General features: G+C 48.8%; 1 protein-coding gene across 14 annotated transcripts in view; it reads right to left on the bottom strand.

The window, feature by feature from the left end:
* Positions 1–4,805: 4,805 nt before the first annotated feature.
* The window catches only part of DEPDC5 (DEP domain containing 5, GATOR1 subcomplex subunit), a 74,397-nt gene continuing 53,002 nt past the window's right edge, over positions 4,806–26,200 (bottom strand). For 3 of the 14 annotated variants that reach the window (XM_083373840.1, XM_083373849.1, XM_083373846.1), the window contains exons 33-43: positions 24,632–24,694; positions 21,467–21,612; positions 21,199–21,276; positions 20,920–21,052; positions 20,508–20,616; positions 19,793–20,014; positions 15,663–15,832; positions 15,325–15,496; positions 14,106–14,166; positions 13,729–13,814; positions 11,735–13,152 (exon numbers count right to left, since the gene is read on the bottom strand). In XM_083373840.1, coding sequence (XP_083229966.1) covers positions 12,860–13,152; positions 13,729–13,814; positions 14,106–14,166; positions 15,325–15,496; positions 15,663–15,832; positions 19,793–20,014; positions 20,508–20,616; positions 20,920–21,052; positions 21,199–21,276; positions 21,467–21,612; positions 24,632–24,694 — 1,533 coding nt within the window. In that variant the 3' untranslated portion in view covers positions 11,735–12,859. Of the gene's footprint in view, positions 5,659–5,834; positions 5,899–6,618; positions 6,874–10,793; positions 10,949–11,662; positions 13,153–13,728; positions 13,815–14,105; positions 14,167–15,324; positions 15,497–15,662; positions 15,833–19,792; positions 20,015–20,507; positions 20,617–20,919; positions 21,053–21,198; positions 21,277–21,466; positions 21,613–24,631; positions 24,695–26,200 lie in introns of those variants that run through there. The other 11 variants (XR_014493797.1, XR_014493798.1, XR_014493799.1 and 8 more) reach the window with 11 other exon arrangements.

Below are 26,200 nucleotides of genomic sequence, written 5' to 3'. Positions count from 1 at the left end.
CCTTGAGGGCTTTAAGATGAGCCGACTTGCACGGGCTGGGTGGGGAATTCTGGGAGTTGAGGTCCCCCCATCTGAAAGCTCCCAAGTGGATGCTCCCAAGCCTTCCCCAGTGGGTCAGGGATCCTCCTAAGAACTCGATGGTTTATCTATTGCTGAGCTTATCAAAATACTTATTGCAGAGGCGTTCTTGAGTGCTAGGAAAAAGGCTGCGTTGCTAATTGGTGCTTTGGCTCCAAAGGGCAGACCTGACTTCCACGCCGTGGCCTGAGGCTGCAGTTCAGCGTCAGCATATTAGGAGGCTTTGCAGAGGCCCCTGGAGGTGGCTCTACTCCATCCTTGTGGGGGTCCTCTGTTGCCCCAGCTCTTTGAGGGGAAGGCACTCAGCCTGCCACAGTTCTTCTCTTCGGTCTGCCACAATTTTGCTTCCCACAGAAAATGCATTAAGGAGGGGAAGAGCGAACAATTATGCCACATCCTTAATTGGCAGCACTGGGAAGAGCCTTCTGTCTGAAAGCTGCAGAAAAAATCAGTACAGAAATGGTTGGCAGCCTTGCATTTACTGTGCCAAGGGATTTTGCCAAGACACTGGCTCTTCCCAGCGGCACCAGACGGGCCATGTTCCCCACCAGAAGGGTCACTTTCCCAGCACTCGACAGCCAATAGCCCCCTTTACACAACCTGTGAATCATGTGCGCTTGTGCTCCCCAGACCCCCCCCCAAGTTTCTGCCAGTTTCAGCCCAAATAAATGACAGTTCTTGATTAGGTGAAGTTTCAGCAGACCGAAGGGCCCTGAATAAGGGTTGTGGGGAGCCTGCCTGTTCTCAGTGGGGCTGCATTCCCTCTGCCAGAAGGGGCCGATAATTCTGGAGGGGCTCTTCGAGCACTTGGGGGAGGGTCAACTTTTCCAAACAGGACAATGCCCCCCCCCCGAGTTCATCCCCTGAAAACCTCCTGCTGAGATGGCAGTGTGGGTGCTGGGGACTCTCCTCCTTCTCAACCCAGAAGGATTCTCTCTTCTGCAGTGGGGGGGGGACTCCTGGCCAGGCATTTGCTGCCTCCCCTTAGCCATTATTTCAGATGGAGCTACAGGCACAGCCTCCTCTCCGTGGTTCTTCTGCAACTGCTAAGATCTGCAGAACAGCCATGGTCAGAGTCTCACCTGGAGCAGCCCTCTGCCTGGGACCTTGTCCTTTTGAAGCCTCTTGCAAGAGTCTGAGTGTGTGTGTGTGTGTGTGTGTGTGTGTGTGAGAGAGAGAGAGAGAGAGAGAAAGAGAGAGAGAGAGAGAGAGAGAGAGAGAGAGAGAGAGAGAGAGAATGCTTGGCTTTTAAATGTTGGCTTTAAATCAATTAATTACTATGTAATCTGTCTTGTATTTTAAACTGTTTGCTCTGTTCTTTGATACTGTTTTCAGTTGTTATCAATAAAGGAAGCAGTTGCTTACTTACATGAATCAATAAAACTGTTTAGTAACTGGGAAAGTGTAGAGTTTTCCTTGTTAGACCTTTCTGAGCAGAGCGTGGAAGACATTGAATTATTTATTGCACACATTTCTCTCCCGACACTCTTCCAGGTGCATAAGCCCAATAGATCTCTCCCCCTCCCATGTGACACTCACAGCCACCTTGTCAGGTAGATTCAGCTGACAGTGACTAGCCAAAGAAACATGGCTGAATTAGAATTTGAAACAGGTCTCTTAAGTAGGACTAAATCCAGTATTAAGCACTGAGGCACACTTTTGTAGATGGCAGATAATCAGGAGTGGCTCTGAAGCCCCCTTCTCTGACCAACCAGTTTCACTGAGGGTCTAGACTGGGGCAGGCTAGGTTGATGTAGGACGGATTGCAGTTGATACACAACATCAGCCTAGCTCACAAAATCTTCTGCCTTTTAATAAAATTGGTTGGTTGGAAAAAGCTCTTCTCATCTGGGGCTACTGTGGCTCTGTTCCCAGATATCCTTGTTCTTGAGTGGTGATCCTTTAGTAGCTGGGGGAGGGCAGTGTTGGAGCACCACCCTCAAGATCCTTTGGGAAGATCCAGACAGCTGAGAGAAAATCTGCTGAGCCTCAAAGGAGCAGAGGGGCTTAAGTTGCACCACAGGAAAGATGCAAAAGCCACAGGCTTGCACCAAACACATTACCCATATTTACTTGTGCCAACAAATGGAGGAAGTAAAATGGTTCAGTGGGGAAATTAAATTATTCTGCCCTGCCCTCATCCTGGAGAGGAGCATCTGTGCCACTGCCGCCACCCCATCCCTTGGGCTGCTCTGCCTCCTGCACAGTCATTACAGAAAGGCAGGTGGAGTTTTCTCAGCCACATTCCTGCCCTCCTAAGAAGAGGACAAGGAAGTTGAAATTTCACAAATGGGTACTTACCACGCCAACAAGACAAAGGTTTGGCTACTCTGGAAAGGGAAAGGGTTCTCAAAGAGCCAAAGGTCTTTGGCCTAAGGTGTCTTCTTTGGGGTTCTTTGTGGGTTGTTCTGTAACATTAATGAATCTGGACCTCATAGGAGCACAGACCTGGAAGGAGTCCCTTAGGATCTGCTCCATCACTCGAGTTAAGCCACTCTGACTTTTCTTCTGCTTTGATCCCCTCTCTCCTCCTTCACTAAGCAGCTGGTTTATGGTTTCCTTTTGAGTTTCTGAAGACATTCTTTGTATTGTCCTGAGCAGCCTTCACTAATCTCAGTTTATTTTTAGCTTTCCTGGCTCTCTGTCTACAAAGGCAGGTATTTCTGTTCATATTTCCGTGGTGACCTCCTTCCACTTGCCACAGGAGTCCATTTCACAAAGGATTTTGTGCAGCCAAGGTGGCTTCTGCTCTCTTTCTCTCCCCTCCACGTTCCCCCCCCATCATTGTGAGTCTTCAAAATTATCCTTTTAGGACTCTTTGGAGAAGCTCCCCCCACCCCTCGACTCTTCCCCTATTAGCTCCTGCCTTGGAATTAATTTGAGCGGTTGACACGTGAGATCTGTCTGACATTCAAAATCCAGGAAATTAAATTGTTATTGTGTCTCTTCTCCTATGATGACAAAGAATCTTTGCAGAGGTTTTGTCTCCCCCCTCTCCAAGCCAGCTCTGTATCCCTAGCAACTTTCTACATGACACGTCATCCAGTCCCCATGGCAACCATTGCTTGGGCAATGACATCATGGCACTACTAGGGCTATATGCCATGAAAACCAGGAGGAAAGTACTCAGAAGCAAGGAAGGATTGGTACTCTGATGGAGCAAATAGACACAGGCAAGCAGGTCTAAGCACGGGAACCCGTCTCACCAAAGCTTAGAAGGTGGCCAGACAAAGACCATGTTGGACTGAATGGAGAATCCCCCTGAAGTCCTGCTGAGCAGCCTAACAAGTGTCTCAGATCCATGGTGGCTCCTTTTTCTGGAATGAGCTCTACGTGGAAACAGACCCCTCACTTAAGTACTTCTGAATATTAGCTTTTCATTACAACCCTGGAAAGGTGAGGCATTGACTGTCTGAATGAATCCCCATGTGCAAACAGACCAGAAGGATTTATGGTTCCTTCCGATGTTGGTGATCAAAAATGTCCTAGAAAGCCGTTTTCTGCAGCCGCTTGTTTTCCTCTCCCGCGGCCACATCCAGATGTGTAGGGAAGGTTAAAGAGGGGCAGAGGTGAAATGAGTTCTTCTTCCAGCATTTGTCTTTGATGCCGAAAGCGGTAGGGAGCAGAGAGGGAAGCGGCTCTTTTGTGGCCGCTGGGACAGTCAAGGAAGGACCACGGGCCACTTCCAGATCATCCTAAAGGTTTGGAATGAACATAAAACAAGGTTCTCTTTGTGGGTATCACTTTTTTTTTAAGAAAAGAATTGGAGATGAGGCCAGACTTCTGGTCAAATATTTTTTGATCAAGGTGAACCTAATCTCAAGTCCAGAGAAGAGCTGGAGCCAGGAGGGCATGTCTGTCACTGGTTACCGGGTAACTGTTACCCTATTTACAACTAAAGGAAAGATTCAAGCTGGACCAGAAAAGTTACAGGTTTGACTCTGTAAAACTGAATTTGAAATTATATTGTGTGGTAATGATGACCATGTTATTGCCAAGGTTTAGAGTTACTGAATTTGAACTTGGAAAGTGAATATGTGAAAGTTTGTATGATTCAATGGGTGGAGAACTTTGGGCATAATATAATGCTTGATCAATGGAAAAACATATGGATGAAGGGTTTAAAATTACACTGAATTATAACTTAAAAGAATTTTTAATAAAATATTTTGGTGTTTAATACCTAAGAAATTGTCAAAGATACATAAAGATATTTAAAATGCATGTTGGAAATGTAAACAAGAAAGTGAGTGGACAAGGAACTTGAAAAAAATTGGGAACTTTGTTGTTGTATATGCTGACCACAACAAAAATGCTTTGTGTGCAAAAATGGAAAGATACAACAACAACAACAACAATAATGTTGTAAAGGATCTTGAAGGTCATCTAGTCCAACCCCCTGCTCAGGCAGGAAACCCTATACATTTCAGACAAATGGCTGTCCGGTCTCTTCTTAAAGACTTCCAGTATTGGAGCATTCACAGCTTCTGGAGGCAGGTGGTTCCACTGGTTAATTGTCCTCACTGTCAGGAAGTTTCTTCTTAGTTCAAGGAGAAATAGTTCAACTTCCACAATGGAAAGAATGGCTTGAAAACTGATGGAGCCAGAAGACAAGGGCATATTAGCTGCTTTAATTAAAAAAAAACCTCTACTTTTGTTTCTACTTGCAAACTCCTTCTAGATTTTGTTCTCAGGCAGGAAAGAAAAATGCAAGTTTGACTCTGGGATTCGCTGATTAGATAGGTCTGTTGTTACAGAAACAGCTAGTTGACACTAGGAACGCAAAAGTAGAAAGTCGCAGCTGTAACATTATTACCTTTATTTTACTGTGCTGAAAAGAGTTGGAAGTTAATGCTTTTTTTCCTTTTCCCCCCTTTAATCCACACTTCTTTTCCTGTTTTTGCCTTCCACCATTACCTTTATCTTTGCCTGTGTTTCATATATTGATAGGCTTAATAAAATTATATAAAAATATGCCACTGTGCTAAGCCATACAGCTCTGTCCCTGCAGCAGCACGTTTGGCCAACCACACACTTATGCCCCGGCTGCGTGATGGGACCAGGGCAAAGGGCCGCTGTGGGATTGCAGTGAGGTGACAATGGATGGAGAGCTGGGATTCAAAGGTTCTTCAGGCGGTGCCCTCCCTGGCTTCCTCTTCCGGCCGGTTGACCTTCGGGGTGAGGTGGTCTTCCTCATTCCACCTGCCCGACTCTAGGATACCCTCACCCAAGATTTATTTGGCTAGAAAGCAGCTCATTTCACAGCCTTCCTCGTAACCTCTGATGCACCCACCACGCTGCTCTTCTTCGCCTCTGGAGTACTTTAGCCAACTAGCAGCAATAATCCTCTTTCCTCCTTAGAGTTCTGGTTCCCACGGAATGTCACCCGAGTTCTTGGGGAGCCAAGACATCACGGCGTTCTCTCCTCTCCTCCTGTGCTTTCAGTTTTCCCATCAACTCGGGCTTTCCACTCAATGCTGCCTGGTGAGTCACCAGAAGGATTGCCTGGCACTGGCATTCTCCTAGGCTAGATAACAGGCTCCTCTCTCCATCCGAAAGAGGCTCATTCAGCTCAGTAAGCTGCAAAATGCACACCAAATTGTTAAAACAGTTTCAGAGGACAAAAACCATCTCTAAAAATATCCCACACAAACCCAAACCTACAAGTTTGTACCTTACGGCTGTAATAATAGATTACAATTTTATAGCTACAAATACTGTAAATCAGCTGTCGAGTAGTGGAATGTATTTATTACCAACAATTACACCAGCAACTCATGGTGGTGTTGAAAGAAAAGTCTTCATCAGGTCCAGTCCAAGCTGGGAATAAACAAAATGGAGACTGCTTTAGAAAGAAGGTTGTAGTTTATTGAAGGGCAGAGCCAGACAAAAACGTGGCTCTCGGAAAACTGACCACATGTTGCTGGGAGTGGTGGGTTTTTATACCTTCTTGGGCTCCTGAGGTTGTTTTCTGTTCCTGTTTGTGGCTTTGTATTTCCTGTGTCATGGACTTTGACCTGAGCTTCGAGTGTGCCCTTGGTGGGTTAATCCTCTTATGTCCCCAAAGGTCATGTCTTAAGAGTTTGGGTGGGGAATGTAGATTTTAGGGGTCTTTGTCTTCCTAATCTCATCATCTTCTAGCCTCCTGGCCCCAACCTTCCTGAATGGATTATTGAATTTGCATTTCTGAAAGCTGGCCTCTGCCTAGGAGCTGGGGCTGATTTCTGGGAGCTGGCTTCTGCCTTTTAAAAGATCTTTTTCATTGTTCCTTTGGGGAAATATATTCTGCCTTTTTAATATTTCCCAAAATATTTCTTTCTCTGGATTCTTCCCACAGTGGTTTAAAGGTATACAGATCAAAACAGCCATAAAACAGTCAACCTTAAGTAGAGTCGGTTGCTGTCCAATTTAAGTGATGCCCTTTTGCTGAAGGAGAAAAGGGAACGTGAGAAGGATGGGCAACCTTGAACTCCTGGGCACGCTGCAACTGAGAAGCCCGTTTTCTGGGAGTCTTCTCCCTCAGTCTCTCATGCTGGGCACCTGCCGCATTGCCGCCTCCTGGTCCCCGCAAGATGAGCAGAGTCTACTGGGAAAGACAGCCTGGGCTCTTAGGTAAACCAGCATTCCTGGCCACAGCTTCCCCCAGGCTTTTCCAGAAGGAGTTATCAGTAGAACTGCTTTGGAGCAATAAATGGAACATCCATGGAACTGGGGTCGTTCTGCCTTGCTGGGATTTAGCCTCAATCCCTCAGTCCATTTTGCTCATCCTCTTTTGTGGTTTAGCAGCTTGATCTTCTATAAAAAACAGTGGGTGACTTGTTCAGTACTATCACCAAGGTATCTCTGGAGTAGCTTGCTCCTGGTTATAAACTACTACTAAGAGCCAAGTCCTCTCCACCAGGTACCTTGTGAACAAACACACACACGGAGAGACACACACACAGAGAGACACACACAGAGAGAGACACTTGGTGCTTTGGGCGATCCCTTTTCTCAACTGCCAGAGACAAAACCAGGCTTGCTTTGAGGCTGGACTCCTCATCAGCTTTTTCCCAGCTTTCGTTCCCCGTTCGCCTCATGCCCCCCTCTGCCAAGGAAACAGGTAACCCTCCAGGGTGTCTTTTTCAGTTCAGGGCTTGGGAGGACTTTTCTCCAATCAGGTGACCAATAATGTCCATCCTTTTTCTTCCCCTAGCCGTCCTCTGCTATGCTTCCTACTGCCTCCATATTTGAAGGAGAGTGAAGCTCAACAAAGCACCAGAGGGCAGGATGAGAAACAACGGTTGGAAACTGATCAAGGAGAGAAGCAACAAGGAATTAAGGAGAAACTTCCTAACAGTGAGGACAATTAACCAGTGGAACAGCTTGCCACTAGAAATCTAGGGTGCTCCATCACTGGAGGTTTTTAAGAAGAGACTGGACTGCCACTTGTCTGAGATGGTATAGATCCTCCTGCTTGAGCAGGGGGCTGGACTAGCAGACCTCCAAGGTCCCTTTCAGATTCTATTCTATTCTGTTCTTCATCCTACTGTTTTATTTCTTTTTCTTGCCTATATTATTTGCTTCTTTAATCACAAATAGTCACCTAGACTTTTATAAACATGCATTTCATCCTTTTGTCAAGAAGCCCTCCTTAGATCCTTCGGTGCGCTTCCTTTATTTAAAACCTGAGTTCGTCTCTCACACCTGATTCTTCTTTTATCTCCTAAAAGCCTTCTGGGTCCATCTCAGTCTGGATGTTGGCCAGTGCAGTCCACTGAGAAGGCACTTTCTCAAGACTTTACTTGGGTAACAGAAACACCTTGTATCGTTGGGTGGGCCCTTGTTTGGTTAAAAAAATGTCTTTGTTGTTGTCTTGTTCTTTTTCCCACCAATAAATTTCCCCTTATAGTAAGTATCCCACGGGGATCAATCTCAGATCCTCCTTTCTTTATTATGGATACAGGATCAATGCCATTGTTATGCTGGTAATACTAATCCCGAAACAGGTGTTCAGCTATGTGATCCAGTGCCTTATTGGCATTTTATCCCCTGGATGCCTTCCCACTGCCTTAGGCTGAATACGGAGAAGCCATGGAGATCCTGCTCCAGCTTGATCTTATTTCCCATCTCTCCTTTTATTTTATTTATTTTATTTTATTTTTATTATATATCCCGCCCTTCTCCGAAGACTCAGGGCGGTTTACAAGCTTAGCAGTAGCCTTCATTCTATGTATATGCCTGCTTATTAGGGCTTTCACACACCCCCAAGCGGCATTATTACAAAGTCAGCTTAATTGCCCCCAACAATCTTTTGCCTCTAGAGTTGCTCAGTCTTGGGAATTTAATTGACAGATGACTTTGCACGCATTTATTGTTCTTATCACACTGTGTGTAATATGATTTGTGGGTTTAATGTAGGGCTGTCATCCCATCCTTGTAGTTCCTAGGTTACTATCTGTTTTACCCTTCTCAGTTGTATTACAAAGTCTCGTTTCTACAGATATGGAGCATCTAAATTCTTGAAAAATGTATGTGGAGAAACATTTATAGGCTACTCTTTTGACATGTAAAATGTCTTATCTTTCAAATGCCCTGTTAAAATGCAGACTTGCAATCTGAAGTCCAACCAATGTTATTTTATCTTCCTCATGTTTGAAAAGATCTTTTCCTGAGCCTCTATTGGAGTAAATCCAAACCAAATTCACTTAAATGTTACTGCACAGATCGGAGAACCATGATCAGTTGGAAGTAACCTAAGAGATCATCAAATTCAATTCCCTGCACACTGCAGGAATCACTATCCCATCCCTAATAGAGGACTATCCAGTCTCTTGGCTGACCTTACTAAGAAGTTCTTCCTAATCTGAATTTAAATCCTTTTAAATGTCAGCCCTATTGTCAGCTACACTAAACAGACCAGAATGTCAACTCTACAGAAAGGCTAGAAGTATTTTATTGAGATGGCCCATGGTAATAGAATCTGGCCAGTCCGACTGTGTTGCACCTTCTCCTTTGGTTAATTAGGGCATGAGTCACTTCCAAGTTATCTCATTGTTTGGGATTTAAAAATGCTTTGCCCTCTTTTGCCAAGGTCCTGTTTTTTGCATTTCTCTGTCAAGGTCACCATGTTTATTCTCTACCATCTATCTCATACTAGGATGTTGCTGCATTTATCAATGGACAACCTAAGTGGACAAAAGTGCTTATTATCTACTTCAACCAATTTTGTGTCATTGGAGAATACTATTCCTGTTAACAAATAGCAATAGCACTTATGTTGTTGTTGTTAGTTGCGAAGTCGTGTCCGACCCATCGCGACCCTATGGACAATGTTCCTCCAGGCCTTCCTGTCCTCTACCATCTTCTGGAGTCCATCTAGGCTCACGCCTACTGCTTCAGTGACTCCATCCAGCCACCTCATTCTCTGTCGTCCCCTTCTTCTATTGCCCTCAATCTTTCCTAGCATTAGGCTCTTCTCCAGTGAGTCCTTCCTTCTCATTAGGTGGCCAAAGTATTTGAGTTTTAGCTTCAGGATCTGGCCTTCTAAAGAGCAGTCAGGGTTGATCTCCTCTAGGACTGACCGGTTTGATCGCCTTGCAGTCCAAGGGACTCGCAGGAGTCTTCTCCAGCACCAGAGTTCAAAGGCCTCAATTCTTTTGCGCTCAGCCTTTCTTATGGTCCAACTTTCACTGCCATACATTGCAACTGGGAAGACCATAGCCTTGACTATACGCACTTTTGTTGACAGGGTGATGTCTCTGCTTTTTAGTGTGCTGCCTAGATTTGCCATGGCTTTCCTCCCAAGGAGCAAGCGTCTTTTAATTTCTTGACTACAGTCCCCATCTGCAGTGATCTTGGAGCCCAGGAAAATAAAATCTGTCACTACCTCCATTTCTTCCCCATCTATTTGCCAGGAATTGAGAGGGCCGGATGCCATGATCTTGGTTTTCTTAATGTTTAGTTTCAACCCAAGTTTTGCACTCTCCTTCACCCACAACAAGAGGCTCTTTAGTTCTTCTTCACTTTCTGCCATTAGAGTGGTATCATCTGCATATCTTAGGTTGTTGATGTTTCTTCCGGCAATCTTAATTCCAACTTTTGATTCATCTAGACCTGCCTTTCTCATGATGTGCTCTGTATATAAGTTAAATAGGCAGGGCGACAGTATACAGCCTTGCCGGACTCCTTTCCCAATTTTGAACCAATCAGTGGTTCCGTGTCCGTTTTGCCTTTTGGTACTGTCCATAGGGTTTTCATGGCAAAGATACTGGAGTGGTTTGCCATTTCCTTCTCCAGTGGATCACGTTTTGTCAGAACTCTCTGCTATGACCTTTCCGTCTTGGGTGGCCCTGCACGGCATAGCTCATAGCTTCATTGAATAACGCAAGCCCCTTCGCCACGACAAGGGAGTAATCCATGAAGGGGATAGCACTTATATACCGCTTCATAGTGCTTTACAGCACTCTCGGAGCAGTTTAGAAAGTCAGCATTTTGCCCCCCCCCCCCCAATTTAACCACCTCGAGTCAACCTTGAGCCAGACAAGATTGAACACGTTAGTGGGCAGCCTGCAATACTACATTGCACCACCAGGGCTCTTATTAAAAAGGAAGGATTCGAGATTGAGCCTCCCATGGTTAAGGTTTTCTATCCCCTTGATCCATCCAATCCATATCTTGCTCATTTGGATGCTGCAGGGCACACTGTCAAATGCTTTGCTAAAATCAAGTTATACCATATTAACCCTAGAGGACTCCCACTGTCAAATTACTAGGTAAGAGGATTTAAGGTGAATCCTGCAAAACTGATTCTTGCCAATCCATTTCTGCATTGTTTCCATGATGCCGTTCAGGCCAGTTGGGTTTCAGGCAAGACATGGGTCTGGCTAGTCTAAAGAAAAGAAGAAATAGGGGAGACATGACAGCAGTATTCCACTACTTGAGGGGCAGCCACAAAGAAGAGGGGGCCAGGTTGTTCACCAGAGCACCAGAGGGAAGGACGAGAAACAACAGTTGGAAGCTGATCAAAGAGAGAAGCAACCTGGAATTGAGAAACTTCCTAACAGTGGAACAGCTTGCCTCCACAAAGTGTGGGCGCTCCATCACGGGAGGTTTTTAAGAAGAGACTAGTCAGTCACTTGTCTGAGATGGTCTAGGTTCTCCTGCTTGAGCAGGGAGTTGGATAGACCTCCAAGGTCCCTTACAGATTCTATTGTGTTCTATTCTATTCTATTCTTATTCTATTCCTTTCCATATTTTCTATTCTATTCCGCAGGCCCCCCCCCTTTGCATGAGTTCGTCAGAGCAAAGCTTGGCCTCCGGCTCCAATGGCCAGGTGATGGGGGGGGTGCCTTGGCCTGGCTATTGAGGCTCGGCTGGCCAGCGGGAACCAGCCAAGAAAGGCGGTGGCAACCAAGCTTGACCGCTTGCAAGTGGGGTTTCTGCTTTGTTCAGACGTGTACCCTCGGGCCACACACCGGGCTGGCAAGGGGCAGGAGCTGCAAAGGCGACTTCGAGTGGGCTCTGGGACCCCTTTTTATCTCCCCATATCTTTGCATTGATTCACAAGCTCTTGCCTTTTGCCCTGTCGATGGGGCTTAGGGAGGGGTCTCGCCCGTGCTCAGGCCCTGCTTCCTGTGTCTGGTTCAGGTGTTTGACCTCCTGATCTCCAGAAGGATCTTTGCCATGGATGCCTGATTTTGCCCCCCCCCCGGCTTAGGGGCCTGCCAGCAGCTTCAGGCTCATCTCCACGTCCAAGGAAGCGGAGCTGCAGACCAACCAATGGGAGAAAATTCCTTGTTTGCCAGGGAGGCACACAGATTGTGGGGAGCCTGGAGTGGCCAGCCAGGAGTGAGGAAGAGGAGGAGGTCCGGAGTCTGCGTGCAGAGGCAGACAAGGACACTCACGGGCCCTGGTAAGGGCCGAGTCGGAGAATTTGGCCAAGGAGGCCTCCTACTTATTTAGCTATGAAATTTGTATGCCGCCAATCTCTCTACAGGTGACTCTGGGCATCGGCTGCCTGGGCATCGGTTCCGTTTGCCCAAGTGAAGGTGCTGTGGGAATGCAGTCTGTGTGTGCATGCCCCGTTTTCTCCACAACAACCCTTTGAGATGGGTTGGGCTGAGTCGCCTAAAGCGGGACTAGAACTCACCGTCTCCTGGTGATTGGCCCAAAGGCACCCAGCTGGTTTTCTTGCCTAAGGAAGGACTTGAACTCATGGCTCCTGGTTTCTAACCTGGTGCTTTAACTACTAGGCCAAACATCCTTCTGTCCCCTCTTATGTGCTTGATTTGAGCCAAGCTTCACCTTTCGGCAGGGATCCCATCGTTCTTCTCCTTCGAAAGCTGCTGCTGCTTCCTCGACCCTTTCAGCTCAAACGACTCCGTCTTGCTCTCTGGATTTCTGGCTTGTTCCCACCCAGCATCTTTAAACTCTCCCTTTCGACCAGGATCTTTTCACCGTGGCCATTTCTGCTCTTCTCCTAATTACCTACCTTTTAAATATGCTGCAGGCTTATCAAAATGCAAAGAACAGGAGGAAAGCATGTTCTTTCCTATTGATTACATTTTAAATTCCATATTTATACTGTATATATTTACATATTTATACATAGCATCTGGCACACATGAGCAGGCACAAGCCTTCCGGCACACCTAGCAAATTTCTGCCTGCCATTTTTCAGCTCCTCAAATCTTCTTTCCTCCCAGTCTGATCCTCGCAGGGCCTTATTGCGCGCCCAGAGGCCCGGCGTGCCACAAGGCTTCGGCTGCTCCCGCCTAAGTTTGGTTGCGGAAGCCGGTCCTCAGGGCGCGCTGGCGTGCATCTTCTCCAGACAGCCCGCCCAGAAGGAGACGAGACGACCATCTTTGTTGCAGCAGAAGTCCGTGAAGTCTTTCAGCAGCCGGTCGGCAAACTTCTCGTCGCCGGTGGCACTGGATCGCCAGGTTTTGGTTAGCATGGTGTTGTAGGCCCAGTGGTAGCCAATGCGCTCCTCGCAGAAGACGTTCTGGTTGGCGGAGCTGGTGGAGTTGCGGCGGCGGCGTTGCTGCCCGGAAAACTTCCTCTTGGAGTAGGGCAGCTGGAGGAAGACCGTGCCTGAGTGGGGAGAAGGGGGGGGGGTTTCAGAGGACAGGAGCTTTCTGGGCCTACCTCAACCTGGGAGGGTTTTCTCTAGAAGAGGGGTGGGGAACGATGGCCCTTTTATGAATTACGGACTTCAACTCCCAGAATTCCTGAGCCAGCATGAAGTCTCGGAGGTGGGCCGCTCTTGTGAAGCTGAACTTTACAGAGTTCTCTGCTTTCGCGCAAAGCTGTCCGGCCAGGAGCCAGGAGCTCCTCCTGAGCAAAGCAGAGTTCTGAAGCCAAAGTTCAGTTTCGGGTGGGAAGGAGGAGAGGCGAGGAGCCTCACAGAAGCTGGCTGGGCGTCGGAGTACCAGAGTCCGTCAGCCAGCCAGTCTGGGCTGGGCCATCAGGGCTAGCCCTCTTTCTCCTGGCCCAGCGGCAGAAAGGGCAGGGCAGGGCTTTGTGGGCACAGGAGGGAGGCTCTTCTTGCTCCTTGCTGCCTGCGGTCCTGGAACTGCCAGAGACAAGGACTGCAGCCCCCCCTGCCCAGAAGCAAGACGGACGATGCAGGGCCCACCATCCCCACTCCTGAAGGGGGAGAGAGCTCACCGGTAACATGGATGTACTGGGGCTTGTTCTCTGCAGGGAAGTTGAAGGCAGAGGCCGAGTATTTATCCTGTACGAATCCAAACCTGCTGGGAGCAAAGCACAGCTCTTGTTGAGCGCGCGAGGAGAAGCCTATCCTGTGGGGCAAGTCCCTCGGGAGCCTAGTCTGCCAGAAGCTTCATGGCCCCACGAAAATGTCCTCATCCAGTTCCCCTTTGGATTCGGAGCAGAGGAAGGAAAAGTAGAATAAACGCCCAGCCTTGCAGAAGAAGCGCTGTGGACTTTTCAGCCTCCTTCCTACACCTTGTGTCACCCACTGCACACACACACACAGCCACACCCATACACACACCCCTGCCAACAGCACCTCCCCAGCTCACCTGTGTGCAATGGCCTCCTGCAGAAGGTGCATCCGGTCCCAATAGGTTTCTGGCTCAAAGCCTGCAAGAGAAAGCGGAGGCAGGTTCCGGTTGCTGTCAAGATCCCAAGATTTCTCAGGCAGGTCCTGCGAAGCTTTCTGGAGAATTGCGCAGTTGGGAGATGCTCCTATATTACCTTGTTTGGTCTCAAGAAAGCACTGATCTTGTCTCCCCAAAGCCCCAGGTGATTCAGCCTCCCCCGTCCAGGTGTAGTTCTGAGGGTCAAGCGATGCTTGGTAAAAAAAGGTCCTTCCCTGCCCAGTCTCTGCCCTGCCACCGCTGGAATTGCCTGCCCTGGCCTAGCAAGGGAGTTGTCGGTCTCATGGCTTTCTTCCTTCTCCCCTTCCTTGGACCTCACTTCCCCGCCTCTCTTTCCCAAATATCCTCCTCCTAAGAGGTTCAGGTAGAGAAAGAGCTCACCTACTGATTAGTGTTCTGTACCAGCCTGCTACCGGCCCTGCAGAAAAGGCAGGGACAACCCCTTTTACAAGAAGGCAAGAGGCTGGAATTACACCTGCCAAATTTATTGCTACAAAAACAAATAGAACAAGACACGAACCAAGAAACAGGAGCTTTTCAAGCGGTTGCCTTCAGCAAACCAGCCCTCCCACGCATTCCCCCTTAAATACAGTTCAGGGCGTGGCTTCTCTCTGCCTCCTTCCGAGGAGCCCCATTGCCTTCCTCTGTTTACTCCTGATTGACTGCCTCCTGCCTCGGGCGTCCTTGAACAGGGCCAGCGGTGGGTCATCTTCATCCACGCTGTCAGGCTCACACAGCTGGGTCTGCGTCTTGACCAGATGAGAGGGGCCTGGCTGAGGGCTCTCATCAAGCTGTCCAACCCCCTCAGCAAGCTCTTCAACACCCCCCTCCTCCTCCTCCTCTGAGTCGTCCGACCCAACTGCCGAACCCACAGGCTGACCCTGAATCACAACAATTAGGAAGGCAGGAGCTGCTGATTGGCCTGGGGCCTGATGGGAGGTTCCCTACTGGGATGATTAGCGGACTGGTTTTTGACTTAGTTTAACATTTAATGTTTTTACGTCCGCTCTTATGATATTGTAAGAGTCACTTGACAGGCAGCATATAAATTTTAGCAAACGAACAGAGTTGCCTCTGGGATAAGGGAGTAAGATGTCCTTGCTTGATCGGCAAGCTGGTTAAAAGCAAGCTCCCTCCTCACCGTCAAAGAGGTGTTCGCTGCCCTCTTTCAGCAGGCAGCTGATGCTGAGCGGGATGAAAAGCTGGGCCCGAAGGGGGTCTCCGTACAAGTAACTGGGCAGGGCAAATGGGCCTTCCAGGACCGGGACCAGCAGGAATCCACAGGAAGTGGCTTTGCGATGCCAGCCTTGGACCTGTGGAAAGAGGCTGGTAGGTGGCTTCGCCTTGTCTGCAGGCCCGCCTTTAGGAGTACCAGGTTCAAATGATGACCAAGCACGGCCTTGGAAACCGGCAGACCTGGCCTGTAAGAGACCGTTCTGATTGCCCAGCCCGAAGGCCCGCCCGCCTGCCCGAGCTCACCATCTCGAAGAGAACAGCCGCCGTCACGGCCATCCAGTGCAGTTTGATTTCAAAGGCAGCACTGAGGGAGAAGTTGCCATGGTAATAACAGCTGCACCACTCCAGCCGGTCTGTGCGGTTGTTTATGTCCACATCCAGGGTCACTGTCCGCTGTTCTGGCACTGTGGCAGCTGCCCGGAGAGGAACCGAAGAGCACAAGGGGAGGGAGGGAGAGCAAATGGGAGATAGTGTTAGCCATCTGGCAACTTTCTGGCTTACCGGCATTACTGCAAGCAGCCGAGCGCCTCCACGTTGGGTGGCAGGATCAGCCCTTCTTGCAGAAACTTGAATTCCCCAGCATGCAGGCTGCTCCAGAGACTCTGCAGCCCTGTTTTGGGGCTGTTTTCAAGCCCCCGGGAATAAGGAAATGAGCAAAGAGCTGCAGCTACTGGTTACGTTTTCCTTCATCAGCCATTCACTGGCCTCTCATTCCCTTCATGATGGAAGACAAACATTTTGGCTGTCTCCAGGGTCTCCTCCCACTGCCAGTTTCTCTTGCTTTTAACTTTAGAGAAAGTCGGAGCAGAAGCCTGCCAAGGAGTTTATGGAATGCATCTGGGGGTTACTGATGACTCGGGGGGGGAGGACGGGGACTAGGCCAGAACTCATCTCGTCCTGCTATGTCGCCATTCCATCTCACCTCTGCTGCGCCCTAAAGAGCTTCCCCGCTGTAATATCGGAGGGCAGGTAACAGAAAGTCCTTCAAGGGTCAAGGAAGCCTGAAGCCCTGGCCCAGGTTTGTGCGGGGCCTCTTCTACGGCTCTAGATGCTCTGCCCTTTCAACACCCCTGAAGGGAGGGACTCAGTCCCACTCGGACACAAAGGCCAAACACCTCGACCCAAACACAGTTCTTATCAGCTGCTTCCTCACAGCTTTCAACGGAAGAGAATCTTGGTGCTTTCTGAGCTTGGCTTTTCTTGCAGACGTTTCATGACCCATCTAAGTAACATCAGCAGTGCTAGAAGGGAGTGGGGTTTATGGAGAGGAGGAGGAGGATTGTGGGGTCCTTGGTGCTCTCTGGGCTTGGTGGTTTTCTTGCAGATGTTTCACGACCCAACCAGGGAATACCATCAGTGCTAAATGGGAATGCGGTTTACTCTCTGGGATTAGCACTGATGGTACCTCGCTGGGTCATGAAACGTCTGATATCAACTGGGAGACAAACTCTGCAGCGTGGGAAATCGAACAGATTCCTAACCAACTTAGCTGACAGCTTTATCATCCAAAAGGTGGAGGAGGGAACTAGACGTAAAGCTAACTGGACCTACCGTATTTTTCGGACCATAAGACGCACTTTTTCCCCCCAAAAGTGTGGGGGGAAACGAGGGTGCGTCTTATGGTCCGAAGGTGATCCGTATGGCCAGCCCCAACCTCCGCAAGTGGAAAGCAAGGGAGATTGCCAGGAGCACGAATCGGCACGTGCTGAGAAAGGCCGATCTCACGCTCCTGCACTCTCCCTCGCTCGGTTTCAGCTTCCCTTGCTACAAGAGAAAGCAGGCTGAAACGGAGTGAGGGAGATTGCCAGGAATGCGAATCGGCTGATCTCGCGCTGCTGCAATCTGCCTCGTTTCAGCCTGTTTTCTCTTGTAGCAAGGGAAGCTGAAACCGAGCGAGGGAGTTTGCAGGAGCGCGAGATCGGCGGATTCGCATTTCTGGCAATCTCCCTCACTCCGTTTCAGCTTGCTTTCTGCAAGAGAAAGCCGGGCTGCAGGGCCACCTCCGAGGGTACTGCTCTAATGCAGAGAGGGAAGGACAAAGAGGGAGGGAGGGAGGGAGGGAAGGAAGGAGGGAAGGAAGGAAGGAAGGGACAATGGGAGAGGGAGGGAGAGAAAGAGAGAGAGAGAAGGAGAAAGAATTTTTTTTCTTGTTTTCCTGCTCTAAAAACTGGGTGCGTCTTATGGTCCGAAAAATACGGTAATTCTTACTAACAGAGAAGTGAGAGAGGGAGTTGAAGTTGCTGGAACTATGGGCGAGAGTGATCACGTCATGTTGAAATTCAATATAATGCAAACACAAGCAACAGAATATAATCCAGCCAGTGTCTTAAAGTTTAAAAGAGCTGATTTTAAGTAACTCAGAGAAAGCCTAAGAAAAATTCCATGGATGAAAATTGTAAAGGGGAAAACAACTCAAGAAGCGTGGGAAACTCTGGAAAATATGATCATAAAAGCCCAATCTAACACAATACCACTGAAAAAGATTCCATTTGATCTTGACAAATATAAATCACCGGGGCCTGATGGATTACATCCCAGAGTTCTGAAGGAACTGGCAGATGTTATCTCAGAACCACTGCACCATATCTTTCAAAAATCCTGGAACACCCGGGAATTACCTGAGGATTGGAAAAGAGCTGATGTGGTTCCCATCTTCAAAAAAGGGGGTGGAAAAAAACAGACCCAGGAAATTATAGATCAATCAGTCTAACATCACTATCTGGGAAGAAACTGGAAAAGATAATCAAAAAACAGATCTGCGAACATCTAGAAACAAATAAAGTTATAACTAGTAGCCAGCATGGATTTGTTAAAAACAGATCATGCCAAACCAATTTTCTTTCATTCTTTGACAAAGTGACTAACTTAGTAGACCAGCAAAATGCTGTGGATGTAGTACACTTAGACTTCAGTAAGGCATTCAATAGGTAGACCACAACCTATTTCTTGATAAGCTAGAAAAATGTGGGATAGACAGCATCACCACCAGATGAATGTGTAACTGGCTGACAAACTGTACTCAATGAGTAGTCTTCAACGGCACTACATCCACATGGAGGGAAGTAAACGGGGGTGTCACAGGGTTCCATATTAGGCCCAGGACTCCCCAATATCTCCGTAAAGACTTAGATGAGGGAATTGAAGGGGAACTCATCAAATCTGCAGATGACACCAAGCTGGCAGGAAGAGCCAAGACCCCAGAAGACAAGCTCAGGATCCAGAAAGACCTAGACAGACTTGAACAATGGGCCCTATCCAACAACATGAATTTTAATGTGGAGAAAAGCAAAGTTTTACATTTAGGTAGGAAAACCAAAGGTATAAGTACCGATTAGGTGAGACCTGGCTCACAGTAACCGTGAAAGGGACCTTGGAGTCCTAGCGGACGATCACTTAAACATGAGCCAGCAATATGCGGCAGCAGCCAAAAAAGCTAATACAATCCTTGGTTGTATAAACAGAAACACAGAATCAAAATCACATGAAGTATTAGTACTGCTTTATAAAGCCTTAGTAAAGCCACATATGGAGTACTGGATCCAGTTTTGGTCACATTACAAAAAAGATGTTGAGACTTTGGGGGAAAGTACAAGGAAGAGCAGCTAAGATGATTAAAGGCCTGGAGACTAAAATATATGAAGAATTGTTGCAGGATTTGGGAATGGCCAGTCTTGGAAAAAGAAGGACTAGGAGTGACATGATAGCAGTATTCCAGTATTTGAGGGGCTGCCTCCAAAGCACCAGAAGGCAAAAGACAAGAAACAATGGATGGAAACTGATCAAGGAGAGAAGCAACCTGGAGTTAAGGAGAAACTTCCTGACAGTGAGGAGAATTAACCAGTGGAACAGCTTTCCCTTCAGAAGTTGTGGGTGCTCCATGACTGGAGGTTTTTAAGAAGGGACTGGACAGACACTTGTCTGGAATGGTTTAGGGTCTCCTGCTTGAGCAGGGGGCTGGACTAGAAGACCTCCAGGGTCCCTTCCAGCTCTATTTTGATTTATTGATTGACCTGAGATTTACCTCTCAGATGATTTTGGAACAGGAATGCCCATCATGGCCTAAAGCAGAAGTCTCCAACCGTGGCAACTTTAAGACTTATGGACTTCAACTCTCATAATTTCCCAGCCAGCAAAGCTGGGAGTTGAAGTCCACAAGTCTTAAAGTTGCCACGGTTGGAGAGCCCTGGCTTTAAAAGGCCTAATATGGGAGCCAATGCAACATTTCCAGATCACCGTCATCCCCCTTCTCCACTTTTCAGTTGATGCATTTCTCCCCCCCCCAAATCTTCCTGGTCAGGTCCCTCCTAATTTGGAGGAACAGAAACCCCACATTTTGGGATAGAGTCCTAAGCCACCCTCTGCACCCCAGTTACCCAGTAATGCCGCCGCCTGGCTCCGTCCTCCAAAGCTGCGGCTGAAGGAGCTGTGCCTGCTCGCGTAGGAGGCCGGGCGGCTGGGCAGCCACGGCAAGAGGAAGGCCGGGATGTCCGAATGGGGGAGCTCCTCCGCCACAAAAGCCACCTCAAACCACTTTCGCTGGAAGGCAGAGAACTCGTCCTTGGCCGTGTGCCACAGGGCTGGCTGCTGGATCCCTCCTGCAGAAGAGGGGGAGGAAGCTATCGGAGCCTGGGGAAGGTCCCCCTGCCCAACCCCGCGGGAGACGGGGAGCCCCCCGCTTCCTGCTCAGGAGTCAGTCTTGGCTGCAATCTCCGCAGAGCCTCTTGCTGAGAGAGGAGATCAGGGGAAGTTAGGTGGGCGGGGGGGGGGGGGTGTCAGCTGACTTTTGCACTTGGGCAGAGGAATGCCAGGGTGGTCTCTCAAGGTTAGACCCATCTGTCCCCCTCCCCAGTCCAGGAGCTGCTACTCCAAGAGGCTGTGCCTCCTGTGGCTCTTCAGAGCAGGGGAGGACACAAGCTGTTGCTTTTCATCTCTGGGGGTTTGGCACAGGAGGGGATTTTCGTTCCTTTTCCGCAGGCCTCTTTTGCATCACCTTGTCCGCTCTGCAGCACTGCGAAGGGCCAGCCAAGCGGGGAGGCTGCCAAGTGCTCCTGGAGGGACAAGGGTGGCCCAAACCGCCCTGAGCCTGACCTCGCTCTTGCTCCTTGTCTTCCACCATCTTGTAGAAATAAAACCCATAAATAAAGGTGCGAAGGGCCTCTCCGGAAGCGTGGATGATCAGCTGCTCCTCCAGCATTTTCTAGAGAAGGGGAAATGAGGAATGGCTTCAGCTAGAAGGACAGCCAGTAGCCAGGCAGGCCAAAGGGGAAAAATCCTGCGCCACAGCTAGGATTTCTGCTGCCTTCAGAAACGGCTCATCTCCAACTGATTTAGTCCATAGGGAGAAGCGGGCTGGAACGGATCCTGTTCCAGGAGCAAGGAATGGTCCCAATGCCGCTTGAAGCCCCCCTCCCTCTCCACTGGCCTCCTCAAGTGACGTCCGGCCTCCCTTAGGGTAGGAGGGAGGACTCTTGTCCACGCTGCCCAGTTCCCACCTCCTCACCTGCATGATGTCGATGGCCATGGCCTGTGTCTGCACCCCTTCCACCATGTTCACCAGCCAGTGCACGACTTCGGCACTGATGAAGCAGGACGGGGAGAGGCCTTTCTGCTCAGAGAGCAGCTGGATCCCTGTGCTGAAAGCCAAGCAAGGCACAGGTGAAGGACCCCCGCAGTCTCCCCACCCATCCCCCCCTCTGCCTCCCCAATGGCCGGACTCCACTTGCCCCACTCGCTTCCAGGAGGGGGCTGCCGGGAGACAAGGAGAGCTGGAGGAACCTACCTGGGATGTTTCATCGCTTCAAGGATTTCTAGCAAAGTAGACGACGAGGTCAGGCAGCTGGCGGAGGACGGCTGGGAGCTGCAGAGGTGGAGGAAAAGAAGCTCCGAGTGGGGAAAGTGCTGCAGAGCCACAAAGAGGAAGGGCGCTCAAGAGAGGATGGCCACAAAGGCAGGAGGCATCTACTCACTTCGGGAAGATTTCGCACGAACTGTTCCTTGATGACCCAGTTACTTCGGCTACAACAAAACCCCCACCTGGTCCTTCTTACCTATTTTCCACAGGGCCAGCGGCGGCTGAAGTCTGGTCCCCTCCGTGAAGAGAGCCGGCTTGAATGCCGCTGCGGTCTGCAGGCTGGGCTGCGCCGATGGCAGCGCTGCCTTCCAGCGTGGCTGGGACTGACTGATCGACGGAGACCTGGGAAAAGGGAAGCAGCGATCACCACAGAGGGCGTCAGCCTGAAAGCAGCAGCCCTGCAGGGGCACAGAGGAACATTCAGCTGGCCCTAACTGTACTGCTTGGGCGTTTCAGGCTCATGCTCACGAGCATCCAAATGCTTCAATAATGAAAGCATCCATTGTGGTCCTGAAAATGAGAATTGGTGGGGCGCTCAGAACTAGTTAAGACAGATGCATAATCTGTGTGGCCTGGAATTTCCTTGAGGCTCCCAGATCAGGATCACAAAGAGCCCTGCAGTTTGTTCAAGTTTGCATCTCTCCCCGTGAATAACCTGATGTTTCCATGGACCCCTTTCCACATCTGGAGCTGCAGAGGAGCTCGCTGGGGACCAAGGACTGGATGACGAGGGGGGGGGGAGGGAGAGGGAACACGCAGACAAAGTCCATGCAGACAAAGTCACTGCAGTCCTACCAGGGCGGGCCAGGGAGAGCAACTTCATCAAGTTGCAGGCTGAAGTGACTGGCCACATAGGAGACGGATGAACTTGGGCCAAAGGCCAGTTCAACAGAAAGTGTTCTTGCAGAAACTGCTCTGACATGAGAAGGTCCGTAGGTTCAAGAGCATCTACCTGCCTACGTTCCATGACTGATCTGGAACCTCAGAGTGTGTTCTCTGTCCGTGTGTGGCAAATGTGCTTCCATTTCCCCAGTTCATTAAGGGAAGGCAAGGGTGGGAGGGTGCCTCGGTTTATTCTAAAAATGGCCTCTGGTTGAGGACATCGAAGGCTATGAAATGATTTCAGCCTGAGAAATGGATAGTCTTGCAACTCCACCCAAAGAACAAAGGACTGCCACAAACGTCTAGAAAGATCAGGCCCCAGAAAGGCCAATTCCCATCTGCCCTGAAGCAACAGAGCCTTGGTGGAGCAGTGGGCTAATGCCTCCTTAAGTAACACCAGCTGCCTGCAATTAGTGCAGGTTCGAGTCCCACCAGGCTCAAGGTTGACTGAGCCTTCCATCCTTCCTAGATAGGTAAAATGAGGACCCAGATTGTTGGGGGCAATTAAGCTGACTTTGTAATAATGCCGCTTGGGGTGTGTGTGAAAGCCCTAATAAGCAGGCATATACGTAGAATGAAGGCTACTGCTAAGCTTGTAAGCCGCCCTGAGTCTTCGGAGAAGGGCGGGGTATAAATGGAATTAAAATAAAAAAATAAAACATCTGCAGAAGAACCCGTGAGAAAACAGCCACCCGTCAAGGGTAACATCTCCAACTGCTAATTCTGTGCTAAGAAAGAGAAGATTCTTTTCAGCATCTATGAATTAAAGGAAGTTTTACCTCTTTTACTGGAAATGGGGAATTCCTCTGTCGGTTCCTAAATCTTCCATAAAGTATTGATTTGTCCTGGTTTTTTTAGTTAGAAGCAATACCAATTCATGCCAGGGAGAAATTGCTCAAAATACAATTTACTTTCTTGCCCATAAAAGAAAACCCCCATTTTCCATTTTTGCCTTTCTATCAAGTAATATCCAGAGGGCTGAGAAGGGAGCCAGGGAGGCTTTGGTTCTTTCCTGGTGTCAGGTGCCTTTCATGTCCCCCACTCACTTGAAGCAGAGGGCCAGCAGGCTTCCCCACCATCAGAGATGGCTCTGTCCTGAATTCATTGCAATAATCTCACTGCGGCCCCATCTAGTCCTGCCCTGCAGAATGAGCAACAGTGCAACCAATCTGAACTGGTTCTGGAGCAGAGGTTTCTCAATCATGGCATCTTAGCTCTCTCAACTTTGCCAAACTGAAGGTGTGCGAGCCAATCTTCCTCCTCGGCTAGGCCCCCCGCCCTCGGGGAAGGTCCCACCTGGACCCAGGTCTGCCCAGCCAAACCTCAAGCAGCAGTGCAAGCCAACTGGGGCAGAATATCCGTAAGATCTGGCACAGAGAGCGCCACCCACGGGCCAGCCCCTCCTCTTTAATTTACAGCCCTTACACACAACAATGACTTTCAGCTCTCAGTCCGGTCAGCAGCAGAGCCACACTGTCATTCGGCCAAGCTGTAGCAGCACAGTCCCAGTCTGAGGTGAGGGAGTGAGAAGACGGGGCTGTTATATGGAAGCTCCTTTTGCTCTAATGCGGAATGCAGGTCTCTCAAACGTCAAGCACAACATATACCCAGTTGCCAAGAACTTGGAAGTGTCAACTCTACAACGCACCTGGCTGCAGCCATTTTTTTCGTTCTAGGTTGCCACAAGAAAGGGGAGGGGGAGACGGTACTTCTGGAAGTCTAAACATGAGCAACTCTTGTGGGAACCAAGGTCATTCCCACGCTGGAGGCGAGGAGGAGCCAGCCAAGGGGTTCTATTGGGTAGGAACTGTTACATTGTATTACTTTGATTCTTGGAGAGAAAATTTAGATCTGGATTCACTTTTGAACCTGCTGATATTAAGTATCCAATAAGCATGTTCTTTGAGGAACTTTCTTGCTGCTGAGTTCTGATTTATTTGGTCTTGTTGATCGTAACCTTAACATTAAGCCATCTCCAGACCTTTGCACCAACTAGGCAGGATGCTGAAGGCAGAGGGGGATCCAGCTCCCACAGACTTTTCTCCTGTCTCTGCAGGGAGAGGAGATTTTGGCTTGGTTCCTTTCTAAAGGAAACTGAACAGTCCAGAAACAGCATTTGCCTCCTCAACCCAACCACATCCTTGTAACTCATGCAGACTCTGCAACGGTTTGTGGGAAAGACCTTGAAAAACAGGGTGAAGAGATTTTGCTTAGGGAAACAGCCCTCAGCTGCAAAATGGGACTCAGCAGGGACGGTCCCAATTTTCTTGGTCTGTAAAGGTGAGAGATTTGTGCTTTCAGACTTGCAAGCTTCTGTTAATGCAGCTTGACAATAAAGTAGAATCAATTCCTTTGGTCGTGTTTCTTGTTGGTCTTCCTGGGAAGGCTGACAGACTCAGCCTTCCCCACGGGGGAATGTGGACCCCACGTACGTTGTGTAGCATGGGCACAAAAAGCGTTTGGCCTGTCAAAAACTGACCTGTGTGTGGACGAGAGGTGCTGTGCGAGGGCTTCGAACAAACTCCATAAAGAAGGTCCCATCCTGAAGCACCAGGAAACAGCAAAGGCAGCAACAGAAAGAAGGGAGGGGGGGAGACACATTGTGCAGATCTGCCACTCCAGGGGGAAGGGCAACAGGGCACGAAAACGGTGCCGGGGGGGGGGGGGAGGCGGCATGAGGTGAGAGGAGGAAGCATTCCCAGCATGCAAGCAGGAGAGCCAGGCGTCTGCTCCCACCCAGGCTGCCCCGAGAAGCTGGAGCCGATGTTGTCTCTTCCACACTTTGCATTTATTTGGGTTGCCTCCCAAGATAACAACTTGGGGCTCTTCAGATCAATGCATTTCTTTCGCAAAGGCATCTGAGCATGGAGGACGGAGCGGAGCGACCGCTGCTCTGGGCTCCTGGGGCTGAGAGGCAGCCAGGCCTTTCATGCGTCTCTTTCATGCGCTTGCATTTATTTATGTGTTTAAAACTTTTATATAGTTGCCCTTCTCTTAGCCAATTCTGGGTGGCTTCCAATCAAAGAGTTAAAAACATATAAAGTGATTTTATATATGTTTTCACCCCAGACTAACAATGATCACATCTGCCAACCCACATCGGCCAAGCGTGGCAGATTATTCCTTCCACGTGCCAATACAACCTCAAACACGGCCCTCATTCCCCGGAGGCCCTGGGGCAAACACCCACAGCAGCGGGAAGACCTGCCCGAAGGCAGAGGGTGCTAAGAATCACCGGGTTAAATCAGGTTGCTTTTGGAATTTGGACATAGAAACAGTCAACATCCGAACAATGAAAACAGATGCTCAACTAGAAGAATTGCTAATTGAACTCAACAATATGCATTGGGATATCACTGAATTATGTGAAACATGACGAAAAGGTGAAAGTTTATAGTTGAACTGGATAGGTCTGGGCATTTACTCTACACTAGAGGTACTGAAGATGTGGCGGGATTCGTTTTCTCATCAATCAAAAGTTGAAAGACTCTGCAGAAAAAATTGAAAGTATATCAGGCAGAGTAGCTCAACGCATCATTCAGTTGAACAAATAGTGCAAGCTTCCAATCATCCAAGCTTATGTGCCAACAATAAGCTATAGTGATGATGAGGCTGAAGAGTTTCACGACAACGTGGCCCACCTTCAAGACAAAGGAAAATGCCGATACAAAATACTAATGGGTGACTTTAATGCAAGAACAGGAAGAACAATAGCTGGAGAAAAAGCGACTGGCTCGTATGGAAGTAGTGAAATAGAGGTGACAGATTTGTAGTTTTTGCCGAAGGACAGGAAATTTATATCATGAGCTCATTTCACAAGAAAGAAAAAATGAACATGGAAGAGTCCATTTGGGTACACAAGCAAAATTGACTATACGTCAAGTGATAAAACCATATTCTGCAATTGTACTCTCATCAATCGTTTTAACACTGGAAGTGACCACAGAATGGTACAGTGAAGATAGACTGATAAAAAGAATGTATGAAAATGATATTCACAAAAAAACAAAAATGGAGCAATGAGCTATTAGAGGAGAACAACGATTTT

This window comes from Vipera ursinii, assembly GCF_947247035.1.
Source record: "Vipera ursinii genome assembly, chromosome: 14".
NCBI classification, from domain to species: Eukaryota; Metazoa; Chordata; class Lepidosauria; order Squamata; family Viperidae; genus Vipera; species Vipera ursinii.
This window is presented reverse-complemented; position numbering and strand designations above follow the sequence as displayed.